The sequence below is a fragment of the Archocentrus centrarchus genome, unplaced genomic scaffold, assembly GCF_007364275.1.
Source record: "Archocentrus centrarchus isolate MPI-CPG fArcCen1 unplaced genomic scaffold, fArcCen1 scaffold_45_ctg1, whole genome shotgun sequence".
Lineage (NCBI taxonomy): Eukaryota > Metazoa > Chordata > Actinopteri > Cichliformes > Cichlidae > Archocentrus > Archocentrus centrarchus.
Genome location: NW_022060271.1, coordinates 1,173,610 through 1,190,270, shown reverse-complemented (window position 1 = coordinate 1,190,270; position 16,661 = coordinate 1,173,610). Strand labels below are relative to the sequence as shown.

General features: G+C 48.1%; 1 protein-coding gene across 1 annotated transcript; it reads right to left on the bottom strand.

The window, feature by feature from the left end:
• Positions 1 to 3,043: 3,043 nt before the first annotated feature.
• On the bottom strand, positions 3,044 to 4,306 carry LOC115777251 (P2Y purinoceptor 14-like). The gene is made up of 3 exons (XM_030725095.1): positions 4,199 to 4,306; positions 3,838 to 4,097; positions 3,044 to 3,713 (listed from the first exon to the last, which is right to left on the bottom strand). The coding sequence occupies exons 1-3, from the start codon at positions 4,301 to 4,303 to the stop codon at positions 3,044 to 3,046; spliced, it is 1,035 nt and encodes a 344-aa protein (XP_030580955.1). The 5' UTR covers positions 4,304 to 4,306.
• Between the last annotated feature and the right edge of the window lie 12,355 nt (positions 4,307 to 16,661).

Genomic DNA, 16,661 nt, shown 5'->3' with positions numbered 1-16,661 from the left:
GGTGCATGAGGTGAGCAGCCCGGGGGATGAAACGGTTATAAAAGTTCACCATCCCCAAAAACTCCTGCAGGGGCTTCACTGAGGAAGGGCGCGGAAAAGCAGAAACCGCCTCCACCTTAGCGGGCAGGGGAAACGCCCCTTGGGGCGAAACGAGGTGTCCCAAAAACTCTATGGCCGGCAGACCGAACTGGCATTTAGCTGGATTCACAATCAAACCGTGCTCACTGAGACGCTCAAACAACTGGCGGAGGTGCACTGAATGCTCCGCGGCGGAAGGGCTAGCAACCAGTATGTCATCCAGATAGACGAACAAAAATGGCATACCACGCAAAACGGAGTCCATGAGGCGCTGAAACGTCTGTGCCGCGCCCTTCAGACCGAAGGGCATTCGCAAAAACTCGAAAAGGCCAAAAGGAGTGATAACCGCGGTCTTGGGCACATCACGCGGATGGACAGGAACCTGATGGTATCCCCTCACCAAATCCACCTTTGAAAAAATAGTTGCCCCCGCAAGATGAACCGAAAAATCTTGAATGTGGGGAACGGGTACCTGTCATTAGTCGTCGCATTATTAAGGCGCCTAAAATCCCCACAAGGGCGCCACCCACCGTCAGCTTTAGGGACCATGTGCAACGGGGACGCCCACGGGCTGTTTGAGCGGCGCACAATACCAAGGCGCTCCATGTTTGCAAACTCCTCCCTGGCTATCGCTAACTTCGCGGCATCGAGACGGCGTGCACGCGCAAAAACCGGCGGACCCACAGTGGTAATGTAATGCTCCACACCATGTTTAGCTACGGCTGCAGAGAAGGTGGGAACCGTGAGGGGGGGAAACTCGGCAAGCAAACGCTGGTACTCATCACCTGTGGCAAGCATGTTAGCGAGGGGCAGGGGGCCAGGACTACCAAGTGTACAGGGGTAGGTATCAAAAGACACAGCATCTATCAAGCACCTATTAGCTACATCGACCAACAACCTGAAAGCACACAAGAAATCAGCGCCGAGTATAGGTACTGACACAGACGCTATCACAAAGTCCCAGTTAAACTGACGTCCCTTGAAACACACAGTCACCAACCTCATTCCATATGTGCGAATGGGGGTACCGTTCACCGCGTCCAGCAGGGGTCCGTGACATTGTCCCAAGGCGTCCGCAGCTGAAGCCGGCATGATGCTACGCTGAGCACCCGAGTCCACAAGCAGACGGCGTCCCGAAGCAGTGTCCTCAATGAAGAGCAGCTTGTCCGAGCTGCCAGCGCACACAGCTGCTAGTGAGCACCGGCCCTCTCGTTTCCCTGGTGCTGGAAGGTACACGGCGGAATGCAGCGCTCGCCTTCACTCCGAACCGGCGATGATAGAAGCAGAGCACGCTCTCCTTCCTCCGGCGCTCTGCGACGGCGGCCACAGCACCAGCTTCTCTAGCCTCCGTCCCTTGTAGAGCCGCACTCGGTAAAAGTGCATGCACACCGGAATGCCTGGATGCCAGCAAAATCTTGTCCGCCTCTTCAGCTAGCCCGCGGTAATCCTTGGCCCGTATCAGAGCGGAGCTGGCTAGCGCGGTGCGCACGGGAGGGGGGAGCTGGCGCAGGAACAGATGCGTAAAGAGAAACGAAGCGTCGCCCGGGCCGAGCAGAGCCAGCATGTGCTCCATCAGCTCGGAGGGTTTACCATCTCCCAAGCCATTCAGGGACAACAGGCGCTCAGCCCGCTCTTCGTCTGAAAGCTGATAAATCCGCAGCAGGTTCTCCTTCAGCGCTCCATACTTGTTAGCAGGCGGCGGGTCCCGGAGCAGTCCCATCAGCCGGCTGGGTAGAAGCAGAGTCCAGCGCCGCGACGACATGGTAATACTTGGTGTCGTCTGAGGTGATCCCGCGGAGGTGAAACTGGGCCTCCACATGCTGGAACCAAGGCTCTGGATCGTGCTGCCAGAACTCCGGGAGCTTGACCGTGGCCGCAAAAATAGCGGGAGAAACGGCGGCGGCTGGTGAGGAAACGGCGGCCGCGGCCGCTGAGCTGGCGTCAGCAGACATGTTCTTTAGTCGGGGTCACCAATGTAGGAGTCGGTGGAAGGAGACACGAGCAGGTATGTAGTCTCAGCTTTATTAGGTAAACTCACAACAAACTAGAACTCCAAATATAACTCCTGCAAAAGGAGGAGTCAAGCCCTTTTATCCCAGGCCTCTCTCCCACCTTTTCCCTATCTATTCCGGTCTCTCTCTTCGCAATAAGAGCTTGGGGCATTCTGGTGTGAAATGTGCATATATGTGGCCACCACAATACTATTAATATTTTAACATTTTAACATAAAATACAACTACAAGGTGTGCGAGAACCTCTGAGCCAGCCGGACTCTGGCAGTCCTCATCAACTAACTGTTACAGGAGATGGAGATTATTCATACAATATATCGATAGCAGTACAGAAAAATAGGGCTGCAACTATCAGTTATTCCATTGATTAATCGAATGATCTGATTAGAAATACTTTTTCATATTAACAGTTCATCTGCATATTTTAACTTCCATATTGCAGATTTTTTGCTGTGTGAAACAAACAGGGTGGATGGAGCAGCTACAAAGTTCTCTTTTCTTCACCTGCCGATCAGGTGGTTGATGAAGGACCTCCAACTGTTTCAAAGTAAAGGTTTTAACGGTGATTACAGCGAGAAGCGCTGCTGCTTTGGATGCTAGAAAAACGTTTCCTTTCGCTCCACCTGAGCATACTGTGTTGGTAATGGCTCCGCCTCTTTGTGCTTGCTGCGTGTGCACAGACTGCACGTAAAACAGCTGCTGTTGGTGAAACACTTTGAACATAATGTTGTAATGCTTTTTATCCTAATGCTTCTGTTTTCACGCTGTTGGATATATTCCAAATCAAATAAGGCACGTGTGTGATGAAATCACATAAATGCGTTCTCATGTCAGTGGAACTGATAAGAGAAATTGTTTATTGTTTGTTTTTGTTGTGAAAAATGATTTAAAGTCTCATCTGACTCTCAAAGCAAAATCAAATCTGTGCATTTTATAAAATGTTGAACTTTTCCTTAAAGCTCACTGGTTTGACTCCCTGCTGCTGTAATGATGTCCAGCTGCTCCTTGCTGCTCTCATGCTCCTTCTTTCCATGTTGGATGTTGGTCCTCCTGGAGGCCATTCTCACCTGGGCCCGAAAAGTCTTACAGAGGAAAAAGTAAACAAGAGGGTCCAGACAGACGTTGAAAACTGACACCATGGTGGTCACCTCCTTCAGGTAATGAAACAACAGACCCACAGAGCAGCTGCTCCACAGAAAAGCAAAGGGAGGACGAACCAAGTGATAGGGGACAAAACAAACACAGAAGATGGAGACAAGAACCAACATGTTCCTGCGAGACTTTACGAGCTTCTCAGAGCCAGAGGAGGTCAGCTGCCTCTGCTGTGCCAGGAACACCCTGCGGGAGACGCTGTAGTAGAAGAAGACCAGGGATGCGAGGACCAACAGGAAGACGATGGCAGAGAAGATGTGGATGATTTTCTGAAGCTGGCTGACTGATGCACTATAGAGAGGACCACAGTGGCTGGGGTTGGAGGTCAGAGGTTTCTGGGTTATGAAAAACAGGATGTTGTATGTAACAGTTGGAGCCAGGAGACAAACCCAGGTGACCACGGAGATGATGTGAGCAGCTCGTACTGTCTGCAGGATGTGAGTTCCTGAAGGATGAACGATCTTCAGGTACCTGAAGAGAGAAATGAAGGGAAGCAGTAGACAACGTCATCTGGAGGGCAGGTTTGGAGTTAACTCATTGTTCTGTTTTTAACATTGTCATGAGCTACAGTGTGCCATCAGTAAAGGTTCCTCACCTGTTGGCAGCGATGTACCCCATGAAGATGATGCTGGTGTACATGTTGAGGAAGAAGACAGAAGATCCAAATGTGCAGTAGAGCCTCTGAATGATGACAGAGCTGCTGGCATAGTGGGTGATTCGGAGTGGTAGACAGAGGCAGAGCAGGGAGTCAGCAGCTGTCAGGTTCTTCATGTAGACCATCAAGCTGTTTGAGGCCTGCTGCCGAGCTCCACAGAAGTGATCGCTCATAATGAAGCCATTGAGGGATAAACCCACCTGAAGAGACACAGAGAGGATGGAGAGCAGGACTTTGGTACATGAACCAGGAACATTTAACCAGTTTCTAACAGAGCACCATCTGAAGATCTGAAGCTTACCAGAAACACCAGACTGTAGACCAGCATAAAGAAAGGGTTGGCTGATGTGTCGACAACATCACAGGTCTGGTTGGAAGATGAAGTCATGTTCATTGGGTCAGCCATGTTTCTGGAGCTGAAACATAAATCCCCTTCATTGAGATCAATCTTTGAAAGTAATCACTTTTATAGTCATTTAGTTTGTTGCAAAGTCGAACTAATTTTTAAGTGTATTAATAATAGGGGGACATGAGGACTGGTGTAACAACGCAACAATCATAGACAAACATTGTTCCCCAGACCTCGAGTACATGTCTGTAAGGTGTCGGCCTTTTCTTCTACCTAGAGAGCTAACAGTAGTGATCGTCACAGCTGTGTATAGAGCTTCCGATGCTAATGTTAGCATGGCGCTCTCTCTCCTGCTGAACACCATTAATGAACAGCAGCGGGTCCACCCCGACGGTGTTCTTATTATCGTAGGAGACTTTAACAAGGCCAACTTAAAGACTGTACTCCTGAAATTCCACCAACATGTCAAATGTTCTACAAGAGGGGAGAACACTCTGGACCATGTTTACTCCAACATTAAGCACACTTAAGAGCCAAACCCCCCCCACCTCGGGTTGGTCCGATCATCTCTCCTTACTGCCTACACCCCTCTCAGATGGAGAGCCAGGCCTACTGTAAAAACACACTCTCCTACCTACAGGACTGCTTTGCATACACAGACTGGGACTTATTCGAACACGAGGACCTGGAAACATTCACACGGACGGTACTGGACTACATTAAGTTCTGTATCAGAAATGTGACTGTTAGCAAAAACATCCGGGTTTTCCCTAACCAGAAACCCTGGATGAACAGCCAGGTCCGTTCACTCCTCAAACCCGTGATGCTGCCTTCAGGTCAGGCGACAGAGCTCTGTACAGTGCTGCTCGAGTTGACCTGAAAAGAGGAATTAAAAAAGCCAAGGCGGACTGCAGGAGGAGAATAGAGTCCCATCTGTCCAGCAATAACACACGGGAGGTGTGGCAGGGCATTCAGAACATCACAAACTTCAGAGGCTGTGATGTGACTGCAGGAGACCTGAGTGTGTCACTAGCAGAGGAACTTAACTGTTTCTTTGCTCGCTTTGAGACACCTCAGGACCACCCATCTGCTCCAGTCCTGCCCCCCCCACCAGGCTGCACCCCACTCACTGTCCAGGAGCATGAGGTACGGTGTGTGCTCTTGGCAATGAACCCCAGGAAGGCTGCTAGACCAGACGGAGCACCTGGCAAGGTGATCAGAGCGTGTGCCCACCAGCTCACCCTGAGTCTCACCAGGATCTTTAACCTCTCCCTGGCCATAGCAGTCACCCCCCCTGCCTAAAACCAGCCACAATCATCCCTGTGCCAAAAAGGTCTTCCATCACCCCCCACTTTCAACACCCATCAGTTTGCATATCGTGCAAACAGATCCACAGAGTAGTGTTGTAGTACTCGAGATCGGTCTTGGTCTCGAGACCAATGTACTCGCAGCACGCGAGTACATTGTCCTACATATTTAAAAAATGTCCCGCCTGATACACTCCCACATCTGCTGTAGCTCAAAAGTTTTTGCAAACACTAATTAATTAACATATTAACAGAAGTAAGCAAATGCAGTGTTTTTAAGTTCCAATTTACAGTTGCAGATCAAATAACTTCTTACTAGTGCGCTTTCTAAGGCTCATACCGTATCAGTCATGTAACTTCCTTGTTTATCGATTTGAAAATATGATGGCCAAAATACCATTGATTTACATTGTGTTGTTTACCCACACGTGTCTTCATCAGCAGTAACAGTATTACACATGTTTGACATACATTTATGAAGTTGCTACATATTTTTAAGATTGTTCTTTTGATGTAATTGATGTACACATGACCAGATATACTGATTCCTCTTTCCTATTTTTTAGGTTCTTGGAGAGTACAAGTCAAGGCAACAGACTGATGTCACACAGCCAACGATATCATTTACCCAGAAAGTGCAGCTCTACAGCCCACAATCGCCAAGGCAACAAGCCATCAGTGAAGCCATTGTTCAAGATTTGATCATTGGGTGTTGTCTGCCTATCTCACTTGTGGAAAATGGACATTTTAAACACTTTCTTGAGGTCATGGATAGTAAATACAGACCAATCTCTAGAAGAACAGTTTCTGAGAGGCAAATACCAGAGTTGGTAAGGAAGGTCAAGGAAACTGTTTTGGAGAAACTGAAGACCCAGTCGTCTGTGTCATTAACAACTGACCTCTGGTCTGATCGCAGGCTACGCTCCTTCCTTGGAGTGACTGCCCATGTGTGCTACAAATCAAAGGATTCCTATGCACTTGAATCCTACCTGCTGGACTGTAGGTGTTTTACAGGCAGGCATACTGGAGAGCATATTGCATCTGCCTTTGAGGAGATCACAGAGGAATATGGGATTCGTCACAAATAAGCTATATCATAACAGACAATGCCAGCAATATGAAATGTGCTTTTAAAGTACACATGCCCCAACAGCAATCTGATGACAGTGAGAGTGAGGAGGATAATCTAGATAACGAGCACTTGTGGGAGGACATTAATTTAGCAGAAGACACAGAATTACCCTGGTCATCAGGTGAACGTCTTTCCTGCTTTGCACACTCTCTGCAGTTAGTGTGAATGATGGCATGAAGGAGGTTAGGACCATTTCCCGCTCCATAGCCAAAACATCACGGTTCACAACTCTATTACATAGCAGCTCACAATTCAAGACAAGTTTGAGGCTATGTTTGGCACTAATAGGACTGTTCCAGCTGCAAGCATGACTCGTTGGAACAGTACATTTAAACAAGTACAGGCCCTCATAGCTCTGGACCACAAAGCCCTGAACGAAATGTGCACTAAGGATTATGAGGATGTGGTGTTTAGCACCCGTGAGTGGAACCAACTGAAGGAACTGAGTGCAGTTCTTGCTCCATTTTCTGAGGCAACAGACCTGACAGAAGGAGAGAAATCAGTTACCATTAGTATGGTGGTTCCAACTGTCCTGGACTTGAATACACACCTCCTCAAGATGGAGGAGACCCGAATGCAGTGCCGGCCATTAGTTGCAGCCCTCAAGCAGTCTCTGATGAAAGATTTTCTGGAATCTTTATAAAATAAACATGGCCAAGAGAGCGAAGAGAGCAACCTTTTAACCACAATGTGTACTTTTTTGCTACCATGCTGGATCCGCAGTTTGGCTTAAGCTGGGTGGACTTAGATGTTACCAATGGGGAAATGCAGCATCAGTGAAGAAGTTCAGAGAAGAACTTAAGAAGACTCTGACAGGTTAGTATACATTTTTCTCTGCTGAAATAAATGTCTTATTTGCAAAATCATAAATCCTAAAATGTTTTATTTTTTTTTTTTTTTTTTTTTTTTTTTTTTTTTAAAGCCTGTCATGTCGGTAGATCTTGCAAGCAGAACTGTGATCTGAATGCGTTGTTGTGCCAAACATATTTGCTATTTCAAGATGAGCTCTATAGGTTCTCAATAGGCTCTCTTGTTGATGTTTTAAACCCTTTATTTTATTTATCTGAGTTATTTTTCCACATACTATGTAACAGCCAGAGCTGACAGGCTGAAGAAGAGGAAAATAAAGAGAAGAAAAAAGGGAGAGAGAAATGGAGCAAAAAAAAAAGGGGGAAAGAGCACAAGTCTAATAATCAGATACTTCATCACTTTAACATATAAAAAAATACTATCAATACTTGCAAAAATAAATTTGTTGTGTGAAAAACAAAACTAACAAAGCATGTTACGCACACCAACAATTTTGTTGAGTTGTGATTGAGTGGGCGTTTGTGTCTGTGTCATGTTTGTGTCTGTGTCATGGAACGTACTTACCAATGAGGGCAAAGCGCTGCAGCTCCACCCATCAGAAGCCAGAGGCAGGTACGGAAAGCCCCCGGAACCCCAGGCCACCAGCAGCCCACCAAGAGCCAGGAAGACCCCCGGCCACTCAGTCCAAAGACAACCGCACACCTACCCCAGCAGACGGGAGAGGGTGGTCTCAGACGGAGCCCCCCCAGTCGAGGAGCGAGGGCTCCAGGGAACCCAAGGCGATGAGAAGCCAGCCCCCCCAGCGGCCAGCCCCTGCACTGGCCGGCGGCAGGGCTCCCGGGCCCACGGCACCCAAAATGTTTTAAATTGGTAGCCCATAAAAGCTTTAACTAGGCTTACAGTGGAATTCACAGTCTTCATTTCATCTGTTTACTTGTCGTAAAAATTATGTTGTATACTCTATTGAACCTTATACTCTTTAAAGTTACCAGCCTAAATATTAGGCTGGTAACATGCCTATTTTCATAATCCAAACTCTCACTTTATACTAGCCCGTCATACTTACCTGCACCTGTACTCAAAGTACCAAGTGTTTCAAATACTATTAAATAAGTAGGCCAGCAGTTAGATATAGTACAGCAGCATCTTGTAACCTAAAGAAATAACTATTCATAGAATCATTTCATTACTGACCTCTGCACTGGATAAAATAACCTATTGTGTTTTTTTTGAACAGCAATAATATAACTTAATGGATAATTTTTTAAAAAAAGGCCCTATATAAGGTTCTAAAAGTGTTTAATTTAACTCTGATACGTGCATATCCCTTTAAATCTAACTCAGTCATTGTGTTTATGTTTTTCAGACACATTGATCTTTGAGGTGGAGAACATGATGGACAGTAAAGATGAAACGGGCTCAGAAGCCAGGAATGTGGATCCAGCCAGTGATTCACCACCAGCTAAATGTCCTCGCCTTCTGTCCCGCTACAAGGCCCACAAGAAACGCAGCTCAGTGCAGGATTCAAGTATTGTAACACAGATAAGCAAATACTTTGATGCCGTCTGTGACTCTGATCCTGACAATGCACTTGTCTTCTGGGCCAAAAACCATGCCAGATTTCCACAACTCCACAATTTGGCATTGAAGGTGCTATCAGTCCCTGCCTCCTCTGCACCAGTGGAGAGGGTTTTCAGTAGAGGAGGCATTATAATGAGACCCCATCGTGCACGTTTAGGTCACAGAATGTTGCAATCTCTCATGTTTTTAAATGCAACCAAACTTTACTTTAAAGTGATTTCTACTGATTTAACTTTAAAGGTGTGCAACTACTACTTTATTGCAACCACTGTGCAACTATATGGTTATCCTGTCATGTCCTGGGCCTGTGGCCCAGTGTTTTGTTCCTTTTTGTGAAATTCTGTTTTGTTGTATTTTGTAGTTATGTTGTCTTAGATTCCTTTCAGTTTAGATCCTCAGTTTGTTATTGTTTGGGTATTCTGTTATTAGTTATTTGTATATTATTCTGGTTCCCCTTTGTTCTGGTCTTTCCATGTTTGTATCTGTTTTGTCCCCGTGTCTTGGCTCTTCTCTGTGTTTAGTTCCCTTCCCATTGTTTTCTTGTGTGTGTGGTGTTTAGGTTCCCTCCCCCATAGCTTTAGAGTTTAGTTCTCCCTGTTTTCCCTTAGTGTCCCATCCTTGTCTTGTCTCTGTCTTCCCCGTGTTGTCAGCCTGTGTTCAAGTAGGTGTCTCTTTAGTCATATGTTTAGATTCTGTCTGTGTCAGGTTTCCGTGCGTTAAGCCTGCATGTCTGTCATGGTTAGACACTTGCTGTTTTATTTTGACAGTCTCGTGTTCCTTGTGCTTTGTGTTCAGTTTTGGCTCCCCTGTGTAATTATGTTCAGCTGTGCCCCTCACCCATTGTTACACTCCTCATTAGCCCTGGTGTATTTATTGTCTGATTTTGTCTTTGTCAGGTCCTTGTCAGTGTAGCCATCCATGTTGGCTTGCCTGCTGTGTGTTTTCAAAACACTGTTTTGGTTTCTAGTTTCAAGTTTTTTCATGTAGCTGGCCCCTAACCAACCTAGTCTTGTTACATGTGTACAATAAAGTTAAGTAAAAGTACAGGTCTTGTCTTTGTGTCCTGCATTGAGGTCTTTTCAGCCTTGCTGCAGCAGCAGCCATGACACATGCTTGGTCTTGAGTTTGGACTTACAAAGATTATTTTGCCACTGGAGTTTTTTAAGGCTTGGGATATGATGAAACTGCTCCTAATTTAACAGTTGTGTAATTTTATGGTTGAAACACACGTGGTTAGGTTATTGAAATTCTGATTTCTTTATATTCTTATGTAGTTTGAAAACTTATAAAAGCTTACACATTAATTCAAAAGCAAACTTAATGCTGGAGTATGTAACTTTTATAAAAAATGTTTATAAAAAAAAATGTTTTACATATTAAAACTCACTGTCATGACAGTGAGTTTTAATATGTAAAACTCACTGTCATGACAGTATAGTATGAGACAGATAATCTGAAAAGATTGAGCTCCTCTGCCTTCTCCCAGTACTCCCAGTAGGAACTGCAGAAATACACAGCTAGGTCAGAAACAACCAATCAGAGCCAGGAGGAGGGTCTTAGCACTGTCAGTCATGCTTGTGTACGTGCTGCTAACACTCTTTATGGAAATGTGGATCTTTAAGCTCAATTTGAGAAATGATTCTGATCATCTTTCACATTTTCTTGTGTCATGTAGCATGGGGCACTGGTCTCGGTCTCGGACCCTAAAAGTCTTGGTCTTGTCACGTCTCGGACCCTAAAAGTCTTGGTCTTGTCTCGGTCTCGGACCTTAAAAGTCTTGGTCTTGTCTCGGTCTCGGGTTAGGTGGTCTTGACTACAACACTACCACAGAGGACGCCATCGCTGTAGCTCTCCACTCTGTGTTGAGCCACTTGGAGCAGCAGCAGAGCTACGCTCGCATGCTCTTTGTGGATTACAGCTCAGCGTTCAACACAATCATCCCGGACATTCTCACCACCAAACTGCACACCCTGGGCCTCCCCCCTCTCACATGTTCCTGGACAAAGGACTTCTTAACCATCCAGCCCTAGACTGTGAGACTTGGCCTCCATCTATCCTCCACCCGCACACTGAGCACTGGCTCCCCACAGGGCTGTGTGCTGAGCCCCCTCCTGTACTGCCTCTACACCCATGACTGCAGTCCGGCCCACAATAACAACACACTCACCCACTGTAACTGTGCAATACCCACATCCATCCATCCATCGATTCTCTTCCGCTTATCCGATGTCAGGTCGCGGGGGAAGTAGCCTAAGCAGAGAAGCCAAGGTTTCCCTCTCCCCAGCCACCTCCTCCAGCTCATCCGGAGGGACCTCAAAGCATTCCCACGTCAGCCGAGAGGTATAATCTCCCCAGCGTGTCCTGGGTCTACCATGGGGCCTCCTCCCTGTGGGACATGCCCTGGACACCTCACCCAGGAGGTGGCCAGGAGGCATCCTAATCAGATGCCCAAGCCACATCAACTGGCTCCTTTCAATGTGAAGAAGAAGCAGCTCTACTCTGAGACCCTCCCGGATGGCTGCACTCCTCACCTTATCTCTAAGGGAGAGGCCAGCCACCCTTCGAAGAAAACTCATTTCTGCCGCTTGTATTCGTGATCTTATTCTTTCGGTCACTACCCAAAGCTCGTGACCATAGGTGAGGGTAGGAATGTAGATCGACTGGTAAATCTAGAGCTTTGCTTTTACACTAAGCTCCCTCTTCACCACAACAGACCGGTGCAGCGTCCGCATCACTGCAGAAGCAGCCCCAATCCGTCTGTCAATCTCCCGCTCCCTTCTCCCATCACTTGTGAACAAGACCCCGAGATACTTGAACTCCTGCACTTTTGGCAGGAACTCGTCCCTGAGCTGGAGAGGGCACTCCACACTTTTCCAGCTGAGGACCATGGCCTCAGACTTACAGGTGCTGATTCTCATGCCGGCCGCTTCACACTCCGCTGTGAGCCATTACACTGCGAGCTGGAGGCCACCCCCTGATGAAGTCGACAAGACCGTATAATCTGCAAAAAGCAGAGATGAGACTCTGAGGCCACCAAGGAAGAAGCCTTCCACCACCTGGCTACACCTAGAAATTCTGTCCATAAAAATTATGAACAGAATCGGTGACAAAGGGCAGCCCTGACGGAGTCCAACACCCACAGGAAACAAATCCGACTTATTACCGGCTATACAGACCAAGCTCTCACTGTGGTTGTACAAGGACTGAATGGCCCGCAACAATGGGCCAGACACCCCATACTCCCGCAGAACCTCCCAAAGGACACCCCGAGGGACACGGTGGAATGCCTTCTCCAAGTCCACAAAGTACATGTAGACTGGTTGGGCAAACTCCCACGCACACTCGAATATCCATGAGAGGATAAAGAGCTGGTCCAGTGTTCCACGACCAGGACGAAACCCGCATTGTTCCTCCTGGATCCGAGGTTCGACTAACGGGCGGACCCTCCTTTCTAGCACCCTGGCATAGACCTTACCGGGAAGGCTGAGGAGTGTGATCCCCCGAAAGTTGGAGCACACCCTCCGGTCTCCCTTCTTAAAGATGGGGACCACCACCCCGGTCTGCCAATCCAATGGCACTGCCCCAGATCTCCACGCGATGTTGCAGAGGCGTGTCAACCAAGACAGCCCTACAACATCCCGAGCCTTCAGGAACTCAGGGCAAATCTCATCCACCCCAGGGGCTCTGCCACCAAGGAGTTGTTTAACTGCCTCAGTGACCTCACCCCCAGTGATGGTCAAGTCATCTCCCTCGTCCCCAGAGTCTGCTTCCACTACAGAAGGCGTGTCAGTGGGATTCAGGAGGTCCTCGAATTATTCCTTCCACCGTCCGACTATAGCCTCAGTTGAAGTCAGCAGCACCCCACCCGCACTAGAAACCATGCGAGTGGAGCACTGCTTTCCCCTCCTGAGTTGCTTGACGGTTTGCTGTCCGAAAGTCTTTTTCCATAGCCTCACTGAACTCCTCCCACACCTGAGTTTCTGCTTCGGCCAGTGCCCGAGCTGCATTCCGCTTGGCCTGCCAATACCTGTCAGCTGCCTCCGGAGTCCCACAGGCTAACCAAGCCCGATAGGACTCTTTCTTCAGCTTGATGGCTCCCTTCACCTCCGGTGACCACCATCTGGTTCGGGGGTCACCACCACAACAGGCACCAACCACCTTGCAGCCACAGCTCTGAGCAGCAGCCTCAACAATGGAGGTGCGGAGCACGGTCCATTCAGACTCAATGTCCTCAGCCTCCCTCGGAATGCTGTCAAAGTTCTGCCGGAGGTGGGAGTTGAAGATCTCCCGGACTGGGGCTTCTGCCAGGCGTTCCCAGCGCACCCTCACAATACATTTAGGTGTGCCAGGTCTGTCCAGCATCTTCCCCCACCACCTGATCCAACTCACCACCAGGTGGTGATCAGTTGATAGCTCAGCTCCTCTCTTCACCCGAGTGTCCAGAACATACGGCCGCAGATCTGATGATACAATTACAAAATTGATCATCGACCTGCGACCTAGGGTGTCCTGGTGCCATGTGCACTTATGGACATCCTTATGTTCGAACATGGTGTTTGTTATGGACAAACTGTGGTTTGCACAAAAGTCCAATAACAAAACACCATTCGGGTTCAGATCGGGCAGGCCGTTCCTCCCAATCACGCCCCTCCAGGTCTCACTGTGATTGCCCACATGAGCGTTGAAGTTTCCCAGCAAGACGGATGGAGCACTCTCCAGCACCCCGTCCAGTGACTCCAAAAAGGGTGGGCACTCTAAACTGTCATTCGGCGCATAAGCGCAAACAACAGTCAGGACCCGTTCCCCAGCTTGAAGGCACAGGAAAACAACCCTCTCATCCACCGGTGAAAACTCCAACGTACAGGCAGCAAGCTGGGGGGATACAAGAATACCCACCCCAGCTCGCCGCCTCTCACCGAGGGCGACTCCAGACTGGAACAGAGTCCAGCCCCTCTCCAGGAGACTGGTTCCAGAGCCCAGGCCATGCGTTGAGGTGAGCCCAACTATCTAGCTGGTATCTCTCAACCTCACGCACTAGCTCAGGCTCCTTCCCCACCAGAGAGGTGGCATTCCATGTCCCAATAGCCAGTCTTGATAGCCGGGGATTGGTCTGCCAGGTCCTCCGCCCTTGGCCACCGCCCGACACACATTGCACCCAACCCCTACGACGCCTCCTATGGGTGGTGGGCCTATAGGAGGGCGGGCCCATGTAACCTCTTCGGGCTGCGCCCGGCCGGGCACCACGGGCTAATGCCCGGCCACCAGACACTCAGGCCTGGCTCCAGGGTGGGGCCCCAGTAACCCTATCCCAGGAAGGGTAAACTGTTCCCTAACTGTTGCAAACATAGGGTTCTTCTGAACCGCTCTTTGTCTGGACCCTCACCCAGGACCAGTTTGCCATGGGAGACCCTACCATTATATTATTCATACTGAACAATATCTATCTCTCCTATATTGTGTAATATCCATTATTCATTCCCTAGTGCAATACTCATTCACTAAGTGCAATATTCACCATCTTCATTATTATATGTATACACTTATTTTATTTTTTACAACATATATATTTTATACATTCTCTTGTTTTCTGTATTTTTAATACATTTTATTTTCTATATATTTTATACACTGGGGTTTTTGTATTTCATTATTATTTATTATTTATTATTTTAGTATTTTATTTTTACTTTAGAGAGTCTGACTTTCTATTGCATGGCACTGAACAGGAGTGGCCCTCCAATCTCACTGTACATCCTTTATAATGACAATAAAGGCATTCTATTCTATTCTATTCTATTCTAATATTATATATGTTTAGTATGATGCTTCCTCCTCACAGTCACCCAGCCAGCCTGCTTTCCAAAACTGCTGCTCGGGATCTGCTTGGGGGGTGAGCTAACGGCAGCTAAGCTACCATGGTCCACACCAACTACAGGGGCCTGTAGCCTGTCATTTTGTCAGTGTTGTCCTATGAAAAGATATACTTAAATATCTGCAGACATGTGAGGGCTGTACTCACTCTTGTGATACACTGCACTGATTTTCACACGTTTCACACTGGCTTCAATCATCATGCTTCACACTGAATACTGAGGAAACATTCGGTGTTATCTCAGATCGTGCATTTAGCTGCAGAAGCCATGCTGAGAAGGTGAACATTCTTCATAACAAACATTATGGCAACAAAAGAGAGCAGTAAGTCCACAGTGACTGCCTTAGGAAACACACAATGTTCCGTTTGTTTCTGTTCTCCATGTCAGGAGCTGATAAAAGTCATCTTTCACTTTAAGGAACCAGCAGGACTCACCTGTTTCTGCAGTTTTCAGTGAGCAGGAGACGATGCTTCAGTCGTTGTGGCCTCTCTGTTTAATTATATTGCTGCAGATCAGGAAACACACAGTGACCACACTGCTACTGTGCACTCTGACTTACTTCCTGTTTGTCTTCACCACTAAACAGAGCAACACTGTACTGTGGGGGAAATGCATCTGGGTTCATTTATACTTCATACTACAGACATGGGGATGATTCTGTTTTAAACATGTTTTCTTGGATTTTAAGAGCATCTGTCAGCCTACTCATCAAAACCATGAGATGGAATGAGATGGACAGCCTGAGCAGGTGCATGAAGCAGCCAGAAGGTGGCAGCACATCTCCATTACTGGTCCTGCTCGCTGCTCAAAAAGACCTTAAAGCACCGTGGAGCCTGATTGGCTAGAACAGCAGAACTGGCAGGTCCACCACTGGAGGCCTGATGAGAGCAGGTTCACCCTGAGCACAGATGTGAAAGGGCGAGGAGACGCCGTGGAGAACGTTATGTTTTCCAAAGGTAACATACTCACATCTCTGGTTTTATGTGTACACGGCAAATCCAAAAACAGTAGAGACGAAATCTGAGCTGAGCAGCTCGAAGTGTTAAATCAGAGGAAGGAAGGCTGTGAACTCTGACTTCATGTCATGGTCCCCTTGTCCTCCTGGGTGGTCCTGCCTGTTATGGTCTCTCTCTCTTCAAACGTGTGTGTGTGTGTGTGTGTGTGTGTGTGTGTGTGTAAGTGTAACCTCTGTCTGTGTGCATACGTGCATGTGTGCATGTGTGCATATGTGCGCGTGTGTGTGTGTTGAGCAGCTTCACTTTGATCAGAAACAGGAAGCAGAGCTGTTAGTTTCTGTTATCAGCTGTCTCCTGGGGGTGTCTTGGGCCTCTTTGGCATGAAGGGGGGGGCGGGGTCTACTGGGTGTCAGGTGGTTCTCAAGCACCTGGGGCCTTTGGGCCGTGTCCTTGGCTTGTGCTGGGGGGGGCTGGCCTGTCTGTGTGTGTGTGTGTGTGTGTGTGTGTGTGTTTGTGTGTGTGTGTGTGTGGGGGGGGGGGGGGGGGGGGGGGCTCTGACCATGGGGCTCTGTCTGGGGTCTCCCTCCTTCCTCCTCTGGGCTGTGCGCACAGTTGCCATCAGGATGTGTGGCCTCGGGTCTTCTGAGCTCCTGGTGGGCCGTGGAGGGCCCGGGTCCCCTGGGTCCTTCCCTGTTTGCCTCTGATCCTAAGGGGGGAGGTTGCAGCTTCTTGCCCTCATTATTGAGTTTGTTCCAT